The sequence below is a fragment of the Bos mutus genome, chromosome 6, assembly GCF_027580195.1.
Source record: "Bos mutus isolate GX-2022 chromosome 6, NWIPB_WYAK_1.1, whole genome shotgun sequence".
Classification (NCBI taxonomy): domain Eukaryota; kingdom Metazoa; phylum Chordata; class Mammalia; order Artiodactyla; family Bovidae; genus Bos; species Bos mutus.
Window position 1 is genome coordinate 108,367,352 of NC_091622.1, and position 24,164 is coordinate 108,391,515.

At 37.3% G+C, this 24,164-nt stretch overlaps 1 protein-coding gene across 2 annotated transcripts in view; it reads right to left on the reverse strand.

The window, feature by feature from the left end:
• Positions 1-24,164, reverse strand: part of RAB28 (RAB28, member RAS oncogene family) — a 91,391-nt gene that overhangs the window by 45,987 nt on the left and 21,240 nt on the right. For both annotated transcript variants that reach the window (XM_005890074.3, XM_005890073.2), the window contains exon 4: positions 21,705-21,834. In XM_005890074.3, the coding sequence (XP_005890136.1) occupies positions 21,705-21,834 (130 nt within the window). The remainder of the gene's footprint in view (positions 1-21,704; positions 21,835-24,164) is intronic.

A 24,164-nucleotide genomic window follows, 5' to 3' on the forward strand; every position in this document is an offset into this window, starting at 1 on the left:
TGGTTTGATCTCCTTGAAGTCCAAGGGTCTTCTTGAAGTCTCAAGAGTCTTCTCCAACACCACAGTTCAAAAGTATCAATTCTTCAGTGCTCAACTTTCTTTATGGTCCAACTCTCACATCCATACATGACTACTGGAAAAACCACAGTTTGGACTATATGGACCTCTGTCGGCAAAGTAAGGTCTCTGCGTTTTAATATGCTGTCTAGGTTGATCATTGTTTTTCTTCCAAGGAGCAAGCTTCTTTTAGTTTTATGGCTGCAGTCACCATCTGCAGTGATTTTGGAGCCCAAGAAAATAAAGTCTGTCACTGTTTCCCCATCTGTTTGCCATGAAGTGATGGGACTAAATGCCATGATCTTAGTTTTTGAATATTGAGTTTTAAGCCAGCTTTTTCACTCTCCTCTTTCACTTTCATCAAGAGGCTCTTTAGTTCCTCTTCACTTTCTGCCATAAGGGTGGTGTCATCTGCATATCTGAGGTTATTGATATTTCTCCAGGCAATCTTGATTCTAGTTTGTGCTTTATCTAGTCTGGCATTTTGCATGATCTACTCTGCATATAAGTTAAAACAAGCAGGGTGACAATATACAGTTTTGTCATACTCCTTTCCCAATTTGGAACCAGTCCTTTGTTCCATGTCTGGTTCTAATTGTTGCTTAGATTAGATTAAATTATATAACAACAATGTATCCTGCTTGAGGATAGTTTCTCCTTCCTGAAAACCTTCTGGCTAATCCTGTTATCTTAAAATGTAAATTCTTGGAGTGGGTCTAGTAAGATCTTTACAACCTTGAGACAGTCATTTGATTTACTGTAATAACTAATTTAAAAAGTATATAACTCCCTTACTTAGACTAGAGAGTGGGGCATTCTCCATCCCCCTCTCTGATGTCTATGTCAGAAGCTTTCTCTGGCCCTTTTCATACTTTAGTAAAACTCTGCTACACAAAAGCTCTTGAGTGATCTAGCCTAGTCCCTGATCCCAAAGCTAAATCTTCTTCTTCAAAGATCATGAATCTGACACCATTCACTGTAAGCTATCAGTATGCCCATTTCTGGAAGAATCTTCCAGTGTGTTGTGATCCACACAGTCAAAGGCTTTGGTGTAGTCAATAAAACAGATGCTTTTCTGGAATTCTCTTGCTTTTTCTATGATCCAGTGGATGTTGGCAATTTGATCTCTGGTTCCTCTGCCTTTTCTAAAACCAGCTTGAACATCTGGAAGTTCTCGGTTCATGTACTCTAGAAGCCTAGCTCGGGGATTTTTGAACATTACTTTGCTAGTGTGTGAGACGAGTACAGTTATGTGATAGTTTGAACATTATTTGGCATTGCCTCTCATTGGAATGAAAACTGGTCTTTCCAGTTCTGTGGCCACTGCTGAGTTTTCCATATTTGCTAGCATATTGAGTGCAGCACTTTCACAGCATCATTTTTTAGGATTTGATATAGCTCAGTTGGAATTCCATCAACTCACCTCACTTTGTTCATAGTGATGCTTCCTAAGGCCCACTTGACTTCACACTCCAGGATGTCTAGCTCTAGGTGAGTGATCACACCATCGTGGTAATCTGGGTCATGAAGATCTTTTTTGTATAGGTCTTTTGTGTATTCTTGCCACCTCTTCTTACTATCTTTTGCTTCTGTTAGGTCCATGCCGTTTCTGCCCTTTATTGTGTCCGTCTTTGCATGAAATGTTCCCTTGGTATCTCTAATTTTCTTGAAGAGATCTCTGGTCTTTCCCATTGTATTATTTTCCTCTATTTCTTTGCATTGATCATGTCTGGGCTACTGTAAACAGTGCTGCTATGAGCACAGGTGTACATGTATCCTTTCAAACTATAATTCTGAATATATGCTTAGGAGTGAGACTGATGGATCATATAGTAACACTATTATTAGTTTTCTGAGGAACCTCCATACTGTATTCTATGATGGCTGCACCAATTTACATTCCCACCAACAGTGTAAGAGGGTTCCCTTTTCTCTACACCCTGTTCAGCATTTATTATTTGTAGACCTTTTAGTAACGACCATTCTAACTGACAAACATAGTACCTCAAGGTAGCTTTTTAAAATATTTTACTACTTTTTAAAATTCTTATTTTATATACTTGATTTACAATGTTATGTTAGTTTCAGGTGTACAACAAACTGATTCTGTCATACATAAACATATAAATTTTTTTTAGATTCTCTTCCCATTTAGGTTATTACAGAATACAGAGTAGAACTTCCTGTGCTATACAGTATGTCTTTATCTATTTTGTGTATACATATATATGCTGCAAAGTCACTTCAGTTGTGTCCGACTCTGTGCGACCCCATAGATGGCAGCCCACCAGGCTCCCCCATCCCTGGGATTCTCCAGGCAAGAACACTGGAGTGGGTTGCCATTTCCTTCTCCAATGCATGAAAGTGAAAGTGAAGTCGCTCAGTCATGTCCGATCCTCAGCGACACCATGGACTGCAGCCTATCAGGCTCCTCCATCCATGGGATTTTCCAGGCAAGAGTACTGGAGTGGGTTGCTATATATACACACACACACACACGTATATATATACACACACACACACACACACACACACAAACACACACATATATGCTAAATCTAAACTCCTAATTTATCTGCCCCCCACCCCGTTTTTCCCGTTTCATAACCGTAAGTTTGTTTTCTAAGTCTTTGAGTCTGTTTCTGTTTTCTAAGTAAGTTCATTTGTGTCATATTTTCAGAGTCCACATATAAGTGACATTATATGATATTTGTCTCTCTCTGTGTGACTTACTTCACTCAGTATAATCATCTCTAGGCCCACCAGTGTTGCTGCATTATGTCACTCCTTTTTATGAATAGCATTATTTCATTCTTTTTTATGGCTGAAGTATTCCACTGTACATCTGTAACTCACTGTAGTTTCGATTTGCATTACTTTAGTAATTAGCAATAATGGGCATCTTTTCACATGCCTACTGGCCATCTCTAAGTCTTCTTTGGAAAAATGTCTATTTAGGTCTTCTGCCTATTTCTCAATTGGGTTTTTTTGTTGTTGTTGTTACTGAATTGTAGGAGTTGCTTGTATATTTTGGAAATTAAGCCCTTGTCAGTCACATCATTTGCAAACATTTTCCTGATGCAGAGAAAGTTTTAGAGGTCAATATAGAAAGTGATCCAGCCATAACATTCCTGTAAGTCAAAGCAAAATCCAAAGCAAGGCACTCTCTTCAACTAACAAAGGCTGAGAGAGGTGAGGAACCTGCAGAAGAAATGTTTGGAGCTAACAAAAGTTGATGAATAAGGTCCAGGGAAAGAAGCCGTCTCCATGGAGATGGAGCCATGCTCCATCAACATGAAAGCACAAGGTGAACCAGCAAGTGCTCATAGAGAAGTTGTGGGAAGTTCCGAGAAGAAGATGGAGCTACGTTAACTGGTGAAGGTGGCTACACTAAACAATCCAATTTGACCAGTGACCTCATAAGAGGAGACTCAAATACAGACATGCACAAAGTAAAGACCATGTGAAGACAAAGCCATTTACAAACCAACCCTGCAGACACCTTGATCTCAGACTTAGAGCCTCTAGAATTGAGAAAATTAATTTCTGTTGTTTAAACCACCCAGATTGAAGTACTTTGTTATGGCAGCCCTGGCAAGCTAATACAGGCTCTAATACTGTTCAGTAATTTAGATCCTCCTAGCATGGGAACCCGGAGAAGGCAATGGCACGTCACTCAGTACTCTTGCCTGGAAAATCCCATGGACAGAGGAGCCTGGTGGGCTGCAGTCCATGGGGGTCGCTGAGGGTCGGACACGACTGAGCGACTTCACTTTCACTTTTCACTTTCATGCATTGGAGAAGGAAATGGCAACCCACTCCAGTGTTCTTGCCTGGAGAATCCCAGGGACGGTGGAGCCTGTTGGGCTGCCGTCTATGGGGTCGCACAGAGTCGGACACGACTGAAGTGACTTAGCAGCAGCAGCAGCATGGGAACCAGAGAAGGCAATGGCAACCCACTCCAGTACTCTTGCCTGGAAAATCCCATGGACAGAGGAGCCTGGTAGGCTGCAGTCCATGGGGTTGCTAGGAGTCGGACGCGACTGAGCGACTTCACTTTCACTTTTCATTTCCATGCACTGCAGAAGGAAATGGCAACCCACTCCAGTGTTCTTGCCTGGAGTATCCCAGGGACGAGTGAGCCTGGTGGGCTGGTGTCTACGGGGTCGCACAGAGTCGGACACGACTGAAGTGACTTAGCAGCAGCAGCAGCATGGGAACAAACACCAAATATGGACATGGAACTCATACTGCAAGACACTCGAAAATGAGTTCATAGATTTTTTTTTATTTTATTTTAAAGCCAACATTTAGATCTTATGTCCATTTTCTGAATGGGTTGTTTTTTCCTTTTACATTGAGCTGCATGAGCTCTCTGTATTTTTAGAGATTAATCCTTCGTCAGTAGCTTCATTTGCAGATATTTTCTCCCATTCTGTGGGTTGTCATTTTGTTTTGTTCATGGTTTTGTTTGCCATGCAAAAACTTTTAAGTTTAATTAGGCCCTATTTGTTTCTTTTTGTTTTTATTTCCATTAGTCCAGGAGGTCTCCAAAAAAGACATGCAGAGGGCCAAAAAGCACAAGATGCTCAACATCACTAATTATTAGAAAAATGCATATCAAAACTACAATGAGGTATCACCTCACACTGGTCAGAATGGCCATCATCAAAAAATCTACATACAATAAATGCTGGAGAGGGTGTGGAGAAAGGGAACTCTCCTAAACTGTAAATGGGAATGTAAATTGGTACAGCCACTATGGAGAACAGCATGGAGGTTTCTTAAAAACTAAAAATAGAACTATCATATGATCCAGCGATCCCACTACTGGGCATATATCCAGAGAAAATATTAATTCAAAAAGATACATACACCACAACGTTCACTGCACCATTATTTACAATAGCCAAGACATGAAGCAATCTAAATGTCCATCAACAGAGGAGTGGATAAAGATATAGTACATACAGTAGTATAAAAAATGGAGTATTACTCAGCAATAAAAAAGAGGGAAATAATGCCATTTGCAGCAACACAAATGGACCTGGAGTTGACATACTGAGTGAATTAAGTCAAACAAAGACAAATATCTTATGATACTGCTTATATATGGAATCTTAAAAAAACGGAAAATAGAATCACAGATGTAGAAAACAAACCTATGTTCACCAGGGGAGAAAGGGGGGCTAGGGATAAACTGGGAGACTAGGTCTGACATATACACACTACTACATATAAAACAGATAACTAACAAGGACCTACTGTATAGCTCAGGGAACTCTACTCAACACTCTGCCATGACCTATATGAGAAAAGAATCTTTAAAAATAGTGTGTACACTATTTTATTTTATATATGTGTGGGTACATATATATACATATATATAACTGATTCACTTTGCTATATACCTGAAAATAACACATTGTAAATCAACTATATTCCATTAAAAATAAATTAAAAAAAAATTTTAAGCCAACATTAAATTCCAAATGGAGAGATATCCTTGAATTGGCTCAAGACTTAACCATAACAAGATGTATCCAAACCTAACAGTTTTGCAAAGATTCAATTCCAGTTCCAGATTCCTCTTAATCCTTTCCTGCCCACTGATAAAGTAGAGCTAAGTAATACATTGTTTTTCTTTTGTACTTTTTGCCCATTATGTTAATCTTACTTCCACAACAAGACAAGTTTCCTGAAGGCTGGATTCATGATATATGTGCCCAGGAAGCAGCCCTGTGCTCACAAAAAGAACTTGTTACTTTATAAACTGACTGTACAAAATAGTTTCATTAAGTTTGCTATTATCTTTCAATGCTGCTTAATTTCCAGGTATTTCAAATTAGAAAGAACTCAGAACATGTCTTCAACACATATATAGAATCACACAGATTTTAAAGTATCCTACAAGAATTACTTTGTTGTTGTTGTTGTTTAGTTGCTAAATCATGTCCAATTCTTTTCTGACCTCGTGGACTGCAGTCCTCTGTTCCTCTATCCATGGGATTTCCCAGACAAGAATACTGGAGCGGGCTGCCATTTCCTTCTCCAGGGGATCTTCCTGACCCAGGGATCAAACTCATTTTCTGCATTGGCAGGTAGATTCTTCACCACTGAGCCACCAAGGAAGCCCCACAAGAATTACTTAATTTAGCCTAATTAACCATCTAATTAATCATTTAAAGTAACTATTAGAGCCATACAGACCACAATATTTATTCTTATTTTTTCCACTGTTAGCAAAATACATCTTTTACAGTATACAGTGGCTAATCTTAACCATTCCCTAAATGATAATGAGAATGTATTTTCACAGTAGCAATTGGTGACATTTCAATAAATCAATGTGCTGCAGTGATACCTAAATAAAAGCTTATTTCACTATAATGATGCTTCCAGGCTTCCCTCAAGTCAGGTGGTTACTTGCAGTTAATGATCTGTGACATGCCACACAAGTAGTCCTAAAAAGACTTATTATCCACCTCATGTGCAACAATATTTGCTTTATGGATGGCTAAATGAATGAAGACATTCAATGCAACTGTAAAAGTAAAATCAAAAGAAAACTTACAAGTAACATGTTTTCTTTAAGTAAAAGGGCTGTGACCATTTTCCATTAATACTTAACCTTTTGCTGGAGCAGTGCAACCCCATATAATACTCAGATCCATGAAGTCCAAGAGCTGTTCTGGGTTAATGCTAATTAACTGCCCCCAACCAAAAGAGCAGTAACTTTCCAAAATTGTGAGATCATCAGCCTTTATTGCTGACGTCAAAGTCACAAAGCTAAAAGGAGACAAATATGCTTTATACATAAATTAACAGTATGTCTTTCAACTGAATTTACATACACCTACATAACACAAACACACCAGGAAAAGAATTGTTATGCTGCACGCAAAATTTGCTAATCTCAAACAATACACTATCTTTTATAGCTGCCAGACTTTGTAAGCATTCAAATGTTTACCATTTATAATTTTATTTCATTTACTAGACTCGGCTTTTGTCCACCATATGTCCACTGTGGATTAACTATTCCCTTAGGCACAATTAGAGCCTTTCCATTTGTTGTAAGAAGAGCTAAGTATGAAGGACACAGCCAGAAATAACATTTATACCTCAACCAAAAACAGAAGAACATTCAAACTCAAACGATGGTTTATGTAGCATCTTTTTTTTTTAGACACATGTCTACAAAGCAAAATAAACTTGAGATAAAAAATCATGGCAACTGTACACCAGCTTTCACCATTCAGATTGAACACCAAAATTATAACATCTCCATCAACTGAATTTAAATATTTTTGCAGAAAAAAATGTACTTCTAAACTACAAGTGAAGGGTGGCTTTCAAACAATAATTATAACCAAAACTTTAATAATCATTTGAAATACATTCAAAGACATTTCACAAAAATTTTGGTATTTTTGATTTTTAAATCCTTAAGTTAAAAATCTACATGGACTGAGCAGTATCTCTTCCCATTACCCATAAACTAGAAGACAGGATTCTGAGAGACAGTGGGAATAAAACAACAACTAATACATATAGCACCTATTAAATACCAGGCATGATTCCAGGAGTTTTGTATGTATTTAATTCTTTTAACAACCTCCTTATAAGGTAGGTGGTATTGTCATTTCTGTTTTACAGATGACAAAACTGAGGTACAAGAGGGTGAATAGCTCCCCATGGTCACAGGTTTAAATAAGTGAGCCCATATCTGACCTAAGTGATCTTACTTAGAAGTCTTTGTCCTTGACCACTACTCATACTGCCTTTATAATAAAGATATTAAAGTGCTAGAACACACTACAAAACAAATATCAATAAGGGGAAATAAATACAACTTCTCATCTTTTAAAATTAAAATTTTGAATGTAAATTAAGCGATTAGGGCTCAAGAGTTTAGTTTTCAAAAGAACTATGTGTGTAATATAAAAGAATTTTTACATGATCTTGTGTTACAGTAAGTCATAAGCACCAAGTGAAGCTGTTACTAAATGCCTCTTCCAAATGAAAAACCTAGCCTAGAGTTTTACAAAAGCTAGGGGGAATAAAAAAGTATTATTTTTTCTCTTTATCATCTCAAAAAGTTCCATAATTCCATCCTTTACTGAGATTGAGAATTAATAATTTTGTAGTCATTCATAACAAGTGTTAGTATTTATTGAGCACTTCCTGTGGCCAGGGATTGAACTGGATCCTAGAGAGACAGCAGTGAATAGGACAGTCTCTGCCTTCATGGAGCTTTAGTCACAGAACACCTGCATGATTCCAAAGGGAAAAACTAAACAAACTTTGCTCTAAAAAAAGGTGATACTTTTTCAGAAAAATGGCACAGCTTAAAAAGCATAAAACAGCTAATAAGTATTAAAATCAAGGGAGAAACTATCTAGTATTCTGTCCTACCTAGTCCTTTTCTATTTATTCCCCTCAACCCTCTATAAAAAGAATTGGGAAAGTTCTCACACACACCCTTCACGTTCTACCTTTTCACTTAATGAGAATCAATACAACAAACTGAAGAGTAAAGATGACATTTAAAACTATATCTAAAATCAGAACAAGTTTTTAAAAAAATTGAAACATTCATTTTATATCATCAGGTGTTTGCACAACTCCTTCCCCTCCATGTCTGTCTCTCTCTTTTCCAAGGAACATAAAGCATACAGTACTACCTTCCCTCCGTTAATGTGAGCCCTCACTCACGTCCCCTCCCGCTGCTTCCCCACTCATCACTCAGTGGCATTACATATACATGTTGCCTCCATTCTCTGTCTACAATTCATTTCCTTCCCTTCTCTCTGGAACTCACTCTGCTCAGCTTTCAGTCCCACAACTCCAGTGAACCTGCTTACCAAGGTCACCACCAACTGCCTCTGTACTGCTTAATCTAATCATCCTCAGACCTGCTCTGTTGATCACTCCTTTCTCCTTAAAAATCCTGTACATCTGGCTCCCAGGACACTTCACTCTCCTGATTTTCCTCCTACCTTTACTGGCCACACTTTAATTCCCTTGCTAATCTCTCTTCACTTTCCCAACTTTAAAATATGACTTAACTTAAGGACTAATCTTTTGACCTCTTTTCTTTTTATACTCATTCTATGTAAAGTTCATCCAGTCTCAAGGATTTATGAACAAAGCTAATGGAGGTGATGGAATTCCAGAGCTATTTCAAATCCTGAAAGATGATGCTGTGAAAGTGCTGCACTCAATATGCCAGCAATTTAGAAAACTCAGCAGTGGCCACAGGACTGGAAAAGGTGAGTTTTCATTCCAATCCCAAAGAAAGGCAATACCAAAGAATGCTCAAACTACCACACAATTGCACTCATCTCACACGCTAGTAAAGTAATGCTCAAAATTCTCCAAGCCAGGCTTCAGCAATACGTGAACCGTGAACTTCCACATGTTCAAGCTGGTTTTAGAGACGGCAGAGGAACCAGAGATCAAATTGCCAACATCTGCTGGATCGTTGAAAAAGCAAGAGAGTTCCAGAAAAACATCTATTTCTGCTTTATTGACTATGCCAAAGCCTTTGACTGTGTGGATCACAATAAACTGTGGAAAATTCTGAAAGAGATGGGAATACCAGACCATCTGATCTGTCTCTTGAGAAACCTGAAGCAACAGTTAGAACTAGACATGGAACAAAAGACTGGTTCCAAATAGGAAAAGGAGTACGTCAAGGCTGTATATTGTCACCCTGCTTATTTAACTTATATGCAGAGTATATGATGAGAAACACTGGGCTGGAGGAAGCACAAGCTGGCATCAAGATTGCCGGGAGAAACATCAATAAGCTCAGATATGCAGATACCACCACCTTTATGGAAGAAAGTGAAGAGGAACTAAACAGCCTCTTGATTAAAGTGAAGGAGGAGAGTGGAAAAGTTGGCTTAAAGCTCAACATTCAGAAAACTAAGATCATGGCATCTGGTCCCATTATTTCATGGCAAATAGATGGGGAAACAGTGGAAACAGTGTCAGACTTTATTTTGGGGGGCTCCAAAATCACTACAGATGGTGATTGCAGCCAGGAAATTAAAAGACGCTTACTCCTTGGAAGGAAAGTTATGACCAACCTAGATAGCATATTCAAAAGCAGAGACATTACTTTGCCAACAAAGGTCCGTCTAGTCAAGGCTATGGTTTTTCCTGTGGTCATGTATGGATGTGAGAGTTGGACTGTGAAGAAGGCTGAGTGCCAAAGAATTGATGGTTTTGAACTGTGGTGTTGGAGAAGACTCTTGAGAGTCCCTTGGACTGCAAGGAGATCCAACCAGTCCATCCTAAAGGAGATCAGTCCTGGGTGTTCACTGGAAGGACTGATGTTGAAGCTGAAACTCCAATACTTTGGCCACCTCATGCGAAGAATTGACTCATTGGAAAAGACCCTAATGCTGGCAAGGATTGGGGGCAGGAGGAAAAGAGGACAACAGAGGATAAGATGGCTGGATGGCATCACCGACTCAATGGACATGGGTTTGGGTAGACTCCGGGAGCTGGTGATGGACAGGGAGGCCTGGCGTACTGCAATTCATGGGGTTGCAAAGAGTCGGACATGACTGTGTGACTGAACTGAACTTACAGAATATGGTGTTGACTCCCAGACTTTCATCTCTAGTCTTCATCTTGTCACTGAATGATAGACTCATACATCCAACTACTAAACATCTCTACGTAGAGGCTTACTAAGTACACCTAGGGTCACAGAGTCGGACACGACTGAGCGACTGAACTGAACATGTCCAAGACCAATCTTATCCAAATCTGCTCCACCAACACTCTTCCTCATCTCAGTAAACTAAAGTTTAACCTTCCAGATGCGAAGACCAAAAATCTTGGCATTATACGGCCTCTTCTCCCCTCTATCCATAACCAATCTACGAAAATATCCATCAATACCTTCCAAATATATCCAGAAGCCAACCACTTCTCATGGATGTTAAAGTCACTTTCAGTTCAGTTCAGTCGCTCAGTTGTGTCTGACTCTTTGAGACCCCATGAATTCCAACACGCCAGGCCTCCCTGTCCATCACCAACTCCCTGAGTTCACTCAGACTCACGTCCATTGAGTTGGTGATGCCATCCAGCCATCTCATCCTCTGTCGTCCCCTTCTCCTCCTGCCCCCAATCCCTCCCAGCATCAGAGTCTTTTCCAATGAGTCAACTCTTCGCATGAGGTGGCCAAAGTACTGGAGTTTCAGCTTTAGCATCACTGCTTCCAAAGAACACCCAGGACTGATCTCCTTTAGAATGGACTGGTTGGATCTCCTTGCAGTCCAAGGGACTTTAATCGTGTCCAACTCTTTGTGACCCTATGGACTATAGCCTGTCAGGCTCTTCTGTCCATAGGATTCTCCAGGCAAGAATAATGAAGTAGGTTGCCATGCCCTCCCCTAGGGGATCTTCCTGACCCAGAGATTGAACCTGTGCCCTTGAGGTCTCCTGCATTGGCAAGTGGGTTCTTTACCGCAAGGGCCACCTGTAGTTCTCACCTGGATTGTGAAAAAGTTTCTATTTACCTTGCTTCCACTTTTACCCACTATGGTATATTCTCAAATAGGAACTGTAGTAATCCTTTCAAGTTAAATCATTTCACTCTCCTCAAACCCCTCAGTGGCTCTTCATCTCGTGCAAATAAAAGTCAGAGTCCTTACAATAGCCAACAGTCCTTCCTGACCTGTCCTCCCCTTCTCTATCATCGTGCTTCAATCCTATGCTAGTCTTTCAGTTACTGTTCCCCATACACAGCTATACACACAGCTACCAACTCTCCCCACTCTCCTGTCTCCTTCTCTTTCTCTCCCTCATGTACACACAGACACATGTGTGCCTCCTCACAATTTCTAAGAGAAAAAACAACATCCAAATACTTCAGGAGGCCTTTTCACCTACTCCTTCCCTTTACCTGGATAACTCTTCTGCCAGGTATCTATGTGGCACTCTCTCTCATCTCCTTTATGCCTCTGCTCAAATGTCATCTTCTCAGACTTTCCCTGACGACCATATTTAAAATCTTAACACTCTCTTCTAAGAATTCCTTTTTCTCCTTTCCTGCTCTATCTATCTACACAACACAATGCCATTTAATACATTATGTATTATACTTATTTATTTATTGCCTATCTTCCTCTACGGAGAAGGCAATGGCACCCCACTCCAGTACTCTTGCCTGGAAAATCCCATGGACGGAGAAGCCTGGTAGGCTGCAGTCCATGGGGTCGCTGAGGGTCGGACACGACTGAGCGACTTCACTTTCACTTTTCACTTTCATGCATTGGAGAAGGAAATGGCAACCCACTCCAGTGTTCTTGCCTGGAGAATCCCAGGGACGGGGGAGCCTGGTGGGCTGCCGTCTCTGGGGTCGCACAGAGTCAGACACGACTGAAGTGACTTAGCAGCATCTTCCTCTACTGGAACACCTAGACAGGTATGGGCTCAATGAAAATTTGCTGAATGAATGAAATAAATGAATAAGAAAAGATGTAAGAAAGCACACAAAGAAAATAACTGCTGAATTGCTTTACTTACTGCAGAAACTAGACATTCATATGAAATTTTAAAAAACATGACAGAAAATGAAAACTAAATTCTAAACTCAAGAACAAATTTCAATTAAAAAGAAATGCTTTTTAAAATCAAGCTCCCTGGCTTCAGATTATACTACAAAGCTACAGTAATCAAAACAGCATGGTACAGGCATAAAAAGAGACACACAGATCAATGGAACAAAAGAGACAGAATTCAATACTAAGATTTATCGTTACTGTTATTTTAGGTAAATGCATCTATTCATGTATATGGAAAATGGATATTTAATAACTGAATGATAAAATGAGCCTAAAAAATCATCTCTGCAAGGATATTTCAATTACATATAAAGTTAAACTCTCTTAAAATTGTACAGCAACAAATATGGTTAGGGTCATCATATTTTAGGAATAGAAGGTGCTTATGACTGTCCGGTAAAATCCCCTCATCTTATACATGAGGATCATCTTAAGTGAATAAATTGCCAAGGTAATGAAGTTAGGAAAAAATGACAATAGCAGTACAAAGTTTTCTGATCCCCACTCTAGTATTCTTTTAATGCATTTTGGATTTATTACATAATCACTGCAAATATAAAGCACACTATTAAAGGGGCTTAAATTACATTGATGAAAATCTCAAATCTCCTTTTCACACACAAAAAATGTTTTTATAGCTGCATTCTTTAATACTTAATTTAATTTTTAGTAATTAAATTTTCTTCTAAAAATTAAATTCAAAGAAATTCATCATAAAAGAAACAAAAGATGGATTATGCTTTCTTTAGCATTTAATAAACTTTCTATATCATGACAATGAAAGATAGAAATTATATAAACAGATTGCTATGCCCAAAATCCTTACACAGCTCCTCCCAAACAAAACAAAACCACATAAGGCAGAAGCCAACCCAATACTGTAAAGCAATTAGCCTCCAATTAAAAAAAAAAAGAAAAAACAAAACCACAAAGTCCTTAAACTTCCCAAGCTAAGTAAACCATAATACTGCCAAAATGGTTTAAAGCAGGCCATCTTAAAAAAAAAAAAAAGTAACTATGAAATGACATAATAACTGTAACAACTGTCAAGTGAAAAATGTTTCTCGATGAGTATTATGAAAAAGCACTCATATGACATTTTCTCCCCCCCAATATATCAGTCACAATACCAGTCTGAATTTAAGCTTATGCGTTTATTTGAGGAAACTACTCAATCAATTAAACTTGAAATATTATCATAATGTTCTTAAAAGTACAGTAGTAGGGTGAAATAGCACATAAAGGAATAGGTATAAGTGTTTATATTAAAATACTCTCACTCAATATACAGAATACTGATGCTACCAGTGTCAGAATAAGATGCTATCATCATCCTCCAGTAAGTACATAATCATAGCTCTATTTTAAAAATTTACATGTAAACAGAGGAGAAAGCAATATACATATAAAGCCACAGAAACAGAAATGTTAGATCCATCTGAAAAAGACACTTGGATTTGATACCTTGGGATTACTATTACTGGAACAAAAAGAACCAAAGTATTAAAATAAATGGATAAGGAGCAGACTTTTAATTTAGACTGTATAAACAGAATGAACTTTTCAAATCCTCAAAAGAGCTTTTGTTTATGCTTTATAAATTGTAAACTCTTACACAAATTTGTAATGACTCATTTGTTCACTGTCATAATATTATAGATGACAATTTTTATAGAAGTTGATATTAATTCTTCAAAACAGGAATCAAAGTAAATGTTACTTACTTCATAGTTTCACATTTCCACTCTCCAGATAAAATAAGAATTTCTGAAGACTCAAAAAAATCACAGTATAGGCAAGTATTTTCATGTAAATTCCCATGAAGTTCTTAAAGCTGAACTTATAACCTTCTCTTACACTCCTCTATTACTAAGAATAAGGAATAGTCTCTAAAAGCCTTGTGATAATTTTATTGAGAAGATCAGTAAAATTTTCAACTTAAAATTTACTTGTTTTACTAATACATTTCCATGGAGTTCAGGGAACACAACTTACAGGGTACATTAAAATGTAACCTTTGAACCTCACAGTGTAAAACATCACTTCCTGGGCAGAGATAGTACTCCAAGAACAATCAATCACTGTTAAGAAGAATATACACTCAACATTGTTAATTAGTGTAGATGCACTCTTCTCTATGCCCTCATCTGTCATGAAGATTGTTTAAAAATCTGAGTTATTAGTCTTTATTTGGGAAAGGATCTGTTTAATATCTTTAAGAGTAGAAATCATTCATCCATTCACTCTATACTGGAGCGTGATAATTCCTACTACCAATACAAGTTACTGATAGCCACCACCCCTCCACTAACTAAGAAGCTATAAATCAGGAAGGGGGCAGCTCCTATGCAACCCTGTTAATTTCTGTTTACAATCTATCCAACCGAGAATGTTAGCTAGTCAGGGGAGAAACTAGGTGATGGATCAGATAGTAGGAAAACATAACAGCTTAAAGATAGAAAATAACAAAATGACAAATTAAACTGTCATTTGGTTATAACATGGATTGAATATAAAATTAATCTTAAATTAATATTCCTGATGTTCATTTCAATTTGAACTTTCACTGAAACACTAAAACTAAAATTGTATTTGAGTGCAGATTATGATTTTTAAATTAAACACACAAATTTTTAATCTGTAAATTAAAAGTTGAAAGTGTACAGTTCTACCAATATGTAAAAGTTTAAAATATGAAGAAAAATCTGAATTTTTTTAACATTTATTTACTCTAAAATCATGACAGAAAATCTATGACATTTTATCTCAAACATGATCCAGCATAATATAACCCCGATGTGTTTCCTAAGAAACTCTGACATTATTAACCAGAGTGGAATTCACTAGGGCAGTTGGGTCTGAAGGCCATCTAACAGATTCCCTGTATCTACATATGTATTTTTCCTCATTAAGAAACCATTTTCCCTGAATAACATATCCCGGGCCATAAACACTTCTAATTTCAACAGAGTCTTCATGAAAAGGCTTTTATTCATTCATTCAGTATTCATTCATTCAGGCACTGTTGTAAGTGATGAGATCCTCAGCTTTCACAGAGTTTAGGCAGACAAGAAACAAACAAGAAATGATACCAGATGACAATGAGACTAGGCAGATAACTGAAACAGAACATCCTGACAGACTTTAGATTTCTTTAGATTTCATTGGTCGAGGAAGGCAACTCTGAAGTGATGACATTTAAGATGAGTTACAAATGACAAAATGGAGCCAGCCAAGCGGAGGCCAGAAGGAAAAGTCTATCAAGCAGAAGAAACCCTAAAGTACAAATTAACTTGGAAGGTTATAGGAACAGAAAAAAAGACAAATGTGCCTTACACACACAGTGGACAAGGGAGCATTTAGTAGAAAATGAGTCTGAGAGGTAAGTAGGAGCCAGATTACCTTGTGCTTGAGAAACTGGATAAGGAGTTTGGATTTCAGTCTAAGTGTGATGAGAAGGCACTAGAGGATTCTAAGCAGAAAAGTCATATAACATGATTTGCCGTTTGGGAGCTGAATTGTAGGAGAACAAAGCGAGGAGCAGGAAGAACAGTTAGGAAGCTAGTGCCATAGTTCACATGAAAGATGGTCAGGTCCACTTGTAACAAGCCTGTAGTAAGTGGAGATAAACTAAAAATCCCTAGGCTCTGCAGTACAGGCTCTGGTCAACTGAGAATGCCCCGATGTTGGGACAGCAAGACCTTCAAGGCCAGGAAACCAGGGTCTAGGCCTGGTGCATTTGGCTCCCCAAATTGTAGAAGCTATCCTAGATGGTAATATAATTGCTTCCAGGTGCTTATGTGGCTATAGTCATTGTAGCCTATGAGGCATCTCACTGCACTTGCAGCTGCAAACATCATCAAACTTCAACCGAACATAAAACACACAGAATAAGTAGATGGCTTACCCTCTTCCCCATTCTGAAAGTTACTACTTCCAAACGAAGTTTTTTAATCTCATTAGGGAAAAGTAAGGGCTTCCATGGAAATTTGAACATAACTACTTATTAATCCCAACAACCAAACAAAGCAAAAGGTCAAATTTCTAGAAAACTTGAGGATGGTATAGAAAAAGAGTAAAATTAAGACCCAGGTTAGCAGGTCCCAAACACTGCTTAAGCATTCTCTTGGGTTCTACTTTTGTGTAAAATAATAATGGCTACCTGAATACACATAGGTGGCACTCGAGAATGTCTGCTGAATGAACTGCCCTACCCAATACACAGTATGAGAACTATCACGGTAAAAAACAAGAAAAAATGGTGACAAAAGAATTCTTTAAGAACCATTTCCTTCAGGCTACTTTTGTAAAATTTCTATTTCAGCTTGTGGCTCAGATGGTAAAGCGTCTGCCTGCAATACAGGAGAACCAGATTCGATCCCCGGGTTGGGAAGATCTCCTGGAGAAGGAAATGGCAACCCACTCCAGTATTCCTGCCTGGAGAATCCCAGGGACAGAGGACCCTGGTAGGCTACAGTCCATGGGATCGCAAAGAGTCAGACACGACTGAGCAACTTCACTTCACTTCAATCTGTAATTATGGTCTTTCAAGTTGAAGTTATAGTCCATGCTTTTAAAAGGCTACATGATTAATAATAATAATTAACAGTTATCAACACTTACGTATATAGGAAAAGTATTTTTATGTAATAGCCCATTTAATCATTAAATCGACTTTATCACACAGAAACTATGATCCTTATTTCCAGATGAAGAAATTAAAGACATAAAGTAACTTGTATGATATTACACTGCTAGTAGGGGAAAAAACTGGGCTTGTAAGGAAAGTCTGTCTCAATTTAAAACCATCTGATCTTAACCATGACTCAATACTTCATTTTCTGTCTTAAACAGTACAAAGAAAGAACATTAACTAGTATTTCATAGCCTTTTAGAATTGAATATAAAATAAAAAATTTTATTTTATGTACAGTTGACCATTGATCAACACTGGTTTGAACTGTGCAGATCCACTAACACACAGATTTTTTTCTCGGTAGTAAATACTACAGTACCTCATGATCTGAGATTGGTTCAATCCATGGATGCAGAACCACAGATACAGAGGAACCATTTTTACAGAGGGCTGGCTAAAAGTGAAACGTGAATTTTTGACTGCAGGAAGGAACTATGTCTATAAACCCTGTGATGTTGTTCAAGGGTCAAATGTATTATATACTTTTTAGTATGTACTGAAATAATTAACTTACTAATTAACACTCTATTTCATTAAAGCAAGTCCCTTCCTCTGCTGGCTATATCATCAACCTACTCTAGTTACTCTCTATATTTAACCATAATAAAACACAATTTTTACAAAAATAAACCTGTAATTCACCTTTAGCTAAGACTATCCTCAATCCTCAGCCCAAATTTCTGAGAATTTACCATATTTTAATAAAAAGCAAATGACTTTATAACTTAGTAATATAAGTTCTTACTATGGAGCAAATTCACACACACACTCTGTGCACGGAAATTTTCTCTGTATCTCATCTTTTTGCTCAACTTTGGCTAAAAGTTGGCTCTGCTGTCAGTATTTTCCTAGTCTACACATGCTTCTTTTCAACATATGTTTTCCATTCAAACACAGAATAGCACAGAATAGGACACAATGATGAATTTTTAAAAGCACAGTTAGGCAGACAATGACTCTAGATAATAATCATCATAATTCAGCTTCAAATGTCTTCCTAAATTCATTGTCAACAGATCTACTTTAAAAGAAATGTTAAAGGAAGTTCTTCAAAGAGAAAGAATCTACTATCAGACTCTTGGATGTATACAGATGAATAAAAGTGTCGGCAACGTAATAAGTAAAGGTAAAATGAAATGTGTGTGTGCTATGTGTGCTAGGCTGTGTCAGTTGTGTCTGACTCTGTGCTACCAGGCTCCTCTGTCCATGGGATTCTCCAAGCAAGGATACTGTGGCAGGTTGCACTGCCCTTCTCCAGGGGATCTCCCTACCCAAGGATGGAACCTGTATCTCTTTTCATCTTTTGCATTGCCAGGCGGGTTCCTTACCACTAGCACTGCCTGAGACGCCAAAATAAAGTGCACCTTTTTCTTATCTGTAATTGTTTTGAAAGCTAAATGACTATTTAAAGCAAAAGTTGTTTACAGAATATTTAAAAATATGTCTGACAATAATAACACAAAGAATTGAGGGGGTGTTAAAAAATACTACACATGAAAAGTGATACTATTATTTGAAGGTAGAGTAATTAAGGATATATACTGAAAATTCTGGGCTTCCCTGATAGCTCAGTTGGTAAAGAATTTGCCTGCAGTGCAGGAGACCCCAGTTTGATTCCTGGGTCAGGAAGATCCGCTGGAGAAGGGATAGGCCACCCACTCCAAAATTCTAAAGAAACAACTAAAAACATAATACATGAATATATAATATGTATAAGTTAATAAGTGAGATAAAATGGAATAATAATCAATTAAGCAAGGAAGAAAAAGAGGAGAAAAAAGAAGCAACAGACTGAACAAATATGACACTCGTGATGAATGAAAAAGGTGGGAGAGAACAATTCTGAGCATCTTTCCATCTGGAACATTCTCTGAATCTGAGAGCTGCTTCCTTGACTTGGAAGACTTTCCAATGTCATGAGGCCCTTGATATAGAAACTCTTAATAAAATCTCTTTAACTAGCTTGCTGCTGCTATTGCTACTAAGTCACTTCAGTTGTGTCCGACTCTGTGCGACCCCATAGACGGCAGCCCACAAGGCTCTGCCGTCCCTGGGATTCTCCAGGCAAGAACACTGGAATGGGCTGCCATTTCCTTCTCCAATGCATTAAAGTGAACAGTGAAAGTGAAGTCGCTCAGTCGTTTGAGCAAAAAAAAAGAAAAAAAAAAATCTTTGCTTTTTAATATAATTATACCTCCCCAAAAAGAAAATACTACTATAATGTAATGCCTTATCTCTTAGAAGGGCTTCCTTTATAGCTCAGTTGGTAAAGAATCTGCCTGCAGTGCAGGAGACCCGGGTTCGATTCCTGAGTTGGGAAGATCCCCTGGAGAAGGAAATGGCAATCCACTCCAGCATTCTTGCCTGGAAAATCCCACGGACAGAGGAGCCTGACAGGCTACAGTCCATGGGGTCGCAAGAGTCGGACACGACTTAGCAACTGAACCACTCTCTCTTAGAAACAAATTGTAAGATCATTCACTACATGAACATATTGATCATATGAAACTGGGCCAGTGACAGATAATAGTAAACAATATCCAGATACATGTTCATCTCTAATCACTTAATTTTACATAGATATAATATTCTGTGTGATCACATACTCTATTACATGATCTCATTCTGAAACAGAGTATTAGTAATATAAATACAAGAAAAGGATTACTCCAAAAGTAAAAAAATTCTTTCAATTTTCATGCTATTAAATCTCAAACAAAACACTGTAACAATTTTTGGCATAAGTTCATATAACTTATGTAAATGTTTGTTTTTAAAACTCAGAATGGCATCACCAGCACAGTCCAATAGCCCATCTAGTCTGACATCCTGACAGTGACCAATGATGGAGGCCTCACAGGATAGCATAAACACATAACATAATGTATATAATTGTGCACCACCACACCATTACTCCAGATGTAGTTAGATTATATCCTGAAAGAAATGAAAACAAATCCCAACTCCCATCACTTCCGTACTCTGTAATTTCCCAAAAGGTGATGGGAAACCTCCAATAAAGCACAAATTTAACTATAATATATGCCAATGCTTTGGTGACATGACAAATGACTAACAAATGATCTTCTAAAATGAAAAACTATACTCAGAAATAGAACCTAAGCTCATCAAAACTTATGATTTGTAAAATGAGTTTTCAATGAGTTGAAAAGCATCGGATTCACTTAGTTACATCTATAAAACAGATAAGCAAAATTTAATTAAAGCTTAATAGAAATTGTTTTCATCCATTCTGTGATACGTTATACTGTTTTCTAGAAAGTAGTAAAAAAATTTATATTTTTAACTCTTCAGAGAAATTATATTCACACCTGTTTTGTAATGGTTTTAAAGCAAGGCTTGGATTTATTAAATGTTCATCTAAGTGTGTAAAACCACATAATGAAGAAACCATGGTTTGGTCCTTCAGGAAGTACTATTTCCTAAACAATTATAAACCCCCCCAAAAATTCACTATATTTTTAAAGACTTCTGGAAGAGATAATTCTCTTGGTAGTAAACTTGGGTATTGATTTAACAACGCTTATAGTTAGGAAACAGTTTCTGACCTGAATCCTCCATGGTATAATTTAAATTCATTTCTCTTTCTCTGACCTCAAATAAGTTGTAGAAGATTGGGTCATATCATATCTATTTGAAAACTCTTATTAAGGTCCCTTTTTCCGGGTAAATGCATTGCAGGACTACAAACCAAGTAACAATCCTGTATTGAAATCAATCTTATAATTTTTACATGCTGTGTATCATAGCCCAAGAGACAGATTTGAAAAATTATCCATCATTTCTACAAAGCACCACTCCTTCCCCACAATAATATACTTTCTCAAGAAAAAAAAATTATAATGTAAAAGCAAACCTCAAAAATTTAGAAAAAGAAAGTCAATGAGCGATGAGGGCAAGGAATAATACACACAGAATTCCATGCAGACACTGCTTCCTTCCCCGGAACAGGGTACCATTTAATGAAATGTATCTCTCAAAATCTCTGGGGCAGAGCTAAGGCTGCAGTGCAATATCATAAAAATGTGCAGCTGTGCTGCCATTCTTAATAGTCCACGCTGCATCCTTAGACCACAGGAAGCCAAAACACACACACTGTCAGAACACAACTTACCTTAACAAGGAACCAGCCAAAGCAGCAGAGCAGTTACGACAGGTCAAGCATCAAAATTGTTACTGAAAAGACTGTACACATCTTTATGAATTTTCTCAACTTGCTCACTCCAGAAAAGCTGTTTTTCCAAAAAAGCTACTTACGTTTCCAAACATCATTTCTTTTAAGGATAAAAACTATAAGATAGGCAAATAAATTTACTACATATAAATAAACATTTATAACTTACTTTTATTGCCCACCAAGGCAACCAGGGGCTGAGTTTCTGACTCCTCACTCACTTTCTTCACCACGGAATACCAATCTTCTAAATTCTCAAAGCTTTGATAATTTGTAACATCATATACCAAGAGGACTCCCTGTCACAAAAGAGTTACACAACATTTGTAATATACTGCTTTAAAAAATATTAATACTAAATACTCATAAGTAATAGATACGTTGAGTATAAAAAATACAAGCAAGGCCTGTTTGTATCTGCCTTTAATTCTGTTATTAGCAGACAGATAATACTGAATGTTTTCATTCAAGATGTGAAGATACAAAGCAAGATAAAGAATGATTATATCAAATTGTGAGTGAGTTCCCAATAAGATATCTGGGATATGCTTGATAAGTTTCAATAAATGTAAGAAAAATCTTATTATAGAGGTGGAAAAAAGCTGCAAGGTCTACAATTCTGCCTGTCACTTTCATGAGGTCAAAAATTTAAACCTTTTAATAAATAACCATCTGCTGCTGCTCTTTTAAAATATTTTCAAAAATGGAGATACTGTGACATCCCTTGATAGTCAATTTCAGCGTTTAACACAATTTTCTTTAAATGAAATAAGTCGATTTCCTCTTTCGGTCCTCTGTGCATTAGGAGAACAACATGAGAGTATCCTCCTTATAATAACCCTTCATGTACTTGCAGATAGTTAAGTCACTCTTTCACTTGAAGATAGTTAAGTATCCTTTCCAGTATAAACAAACTCAATTCCTTAAACTTGCCTCAAAGGACCTATTTTCTATCCTTCTAATCACAGTTGTTGGTTCTTCCCAAGGCATGATACATATAGTTTTTTGACATCCTCTTTAAAATGAGCAATGTAAAACTGGACATGATACTGTAATAAGAGTCTGAACAAAGCCAAATATAACAGAGGGATTGCTTCCTGTCTCTTATATATCATATTCCTTTTAATACATCCCATTATTTTGTGTGGGAAGGAAAAGTATGTACACACACAAAAATAACACTGCTACATTCTTGATTCTCATCCAATTTGTGGTCAAACACTTAATACAAAGCTCTACATATATAAGTCTGGACCCTAACGGCATTTATGTCTCCTTCTTCTTAAGTTATAATCACAAATGTTGACAACTTCTTACACCTATTATGTACCAGAGAGATATCTGGATCTTTTCATTCCTCCTCACAAAATATCATGCAAGACTGGTATTATCCTCATCTTCACTAATAAACACAAGGTCACAGGGACCCAGAATTTGAATCAAGGACTGAATATAAAGTCCACTCATTTACTCTATAAACATTTGTCAGTCAGCTATATGCCAGGCACTGTGCTGGGTACTAGGGACATAAATTCCAGCTTCAAGGAACTCAGAGCCCTGCAACAAAGACAGGCACACAAACAGACAAGTATATAACACAAAACTCATCAGCAACGGTATGCTGGTAAATATTAATTAACCAGCTTAAGGCATGGTAAGGAGAGGAAAGGATGAGACAGGGTTATTTGTAGCATTTGCCAATTTCTGTAATGTAAATACTCTCCTGTGGTCATTTAAAATCTATCAGTGTCACTTCACGAAACAGAGCTGGGTAGGACATCACCACACAGCATTTCCACTATACAGACACACTTGATACACTAGATACAAAAAACCTTGAGGGCACAAACAACAGAAATATACAGTAAAATAATCAGTAAGTGATACATTTTGATCATATAAATCTTTGTTTTTAATATAATTTATGAGTTTATACATACATATATATTTGTAATCCCAAATATATTCAACAATTGGCTGAAAAAAAATTCCTAAAAATTTAACAATTGACTCTCCCTATCCAGATCTAGCTCACTACTGTTATGACCTTTCGGTCCTATACTCTTTTTCCCCACAGTTTTATCACGAAATGGTTGACATATATCACTGTACAAGTTGAAGGCGTACAGCATGAAGTCTGAACTTACATATATTGCACAGTCATTCGTTAAACTACATTGGCTCCCCCAAGTCATTTAGCTTCTCTGGGTCTCAGGTTATTTGCCTAAACACTCTCTATGATCCTTTTCAGTTTAATGACTCTATAATCTTTATGCAAAATCATGTGTCTGATTTACTTTAGCAACTTACAAACCTATTTCTATATTCCTAAATGCTTTGAAATAATGCTCAGCACAGAATTATTTGAAATAATAAGCATAATCCCACTTTTCTTACTAAAAATAACGTCCTACAAACAGCCTCTGAACAAAGTTACTACTCAATCCATTGACTCCACCTTCAGCTGACAGGAGTGATACAATGTATTATGCTTAAAGAGCTCTGCCCTGGAAGTCAAATCAATTTTGGATTATAGTCCTGGCCCTACCATCTACTGATCTTGGGGAATGCTTCTGTTGTCCACCTTTATAATACCTGTCATGATTAAGTGAAGTAATAAAAACAGACT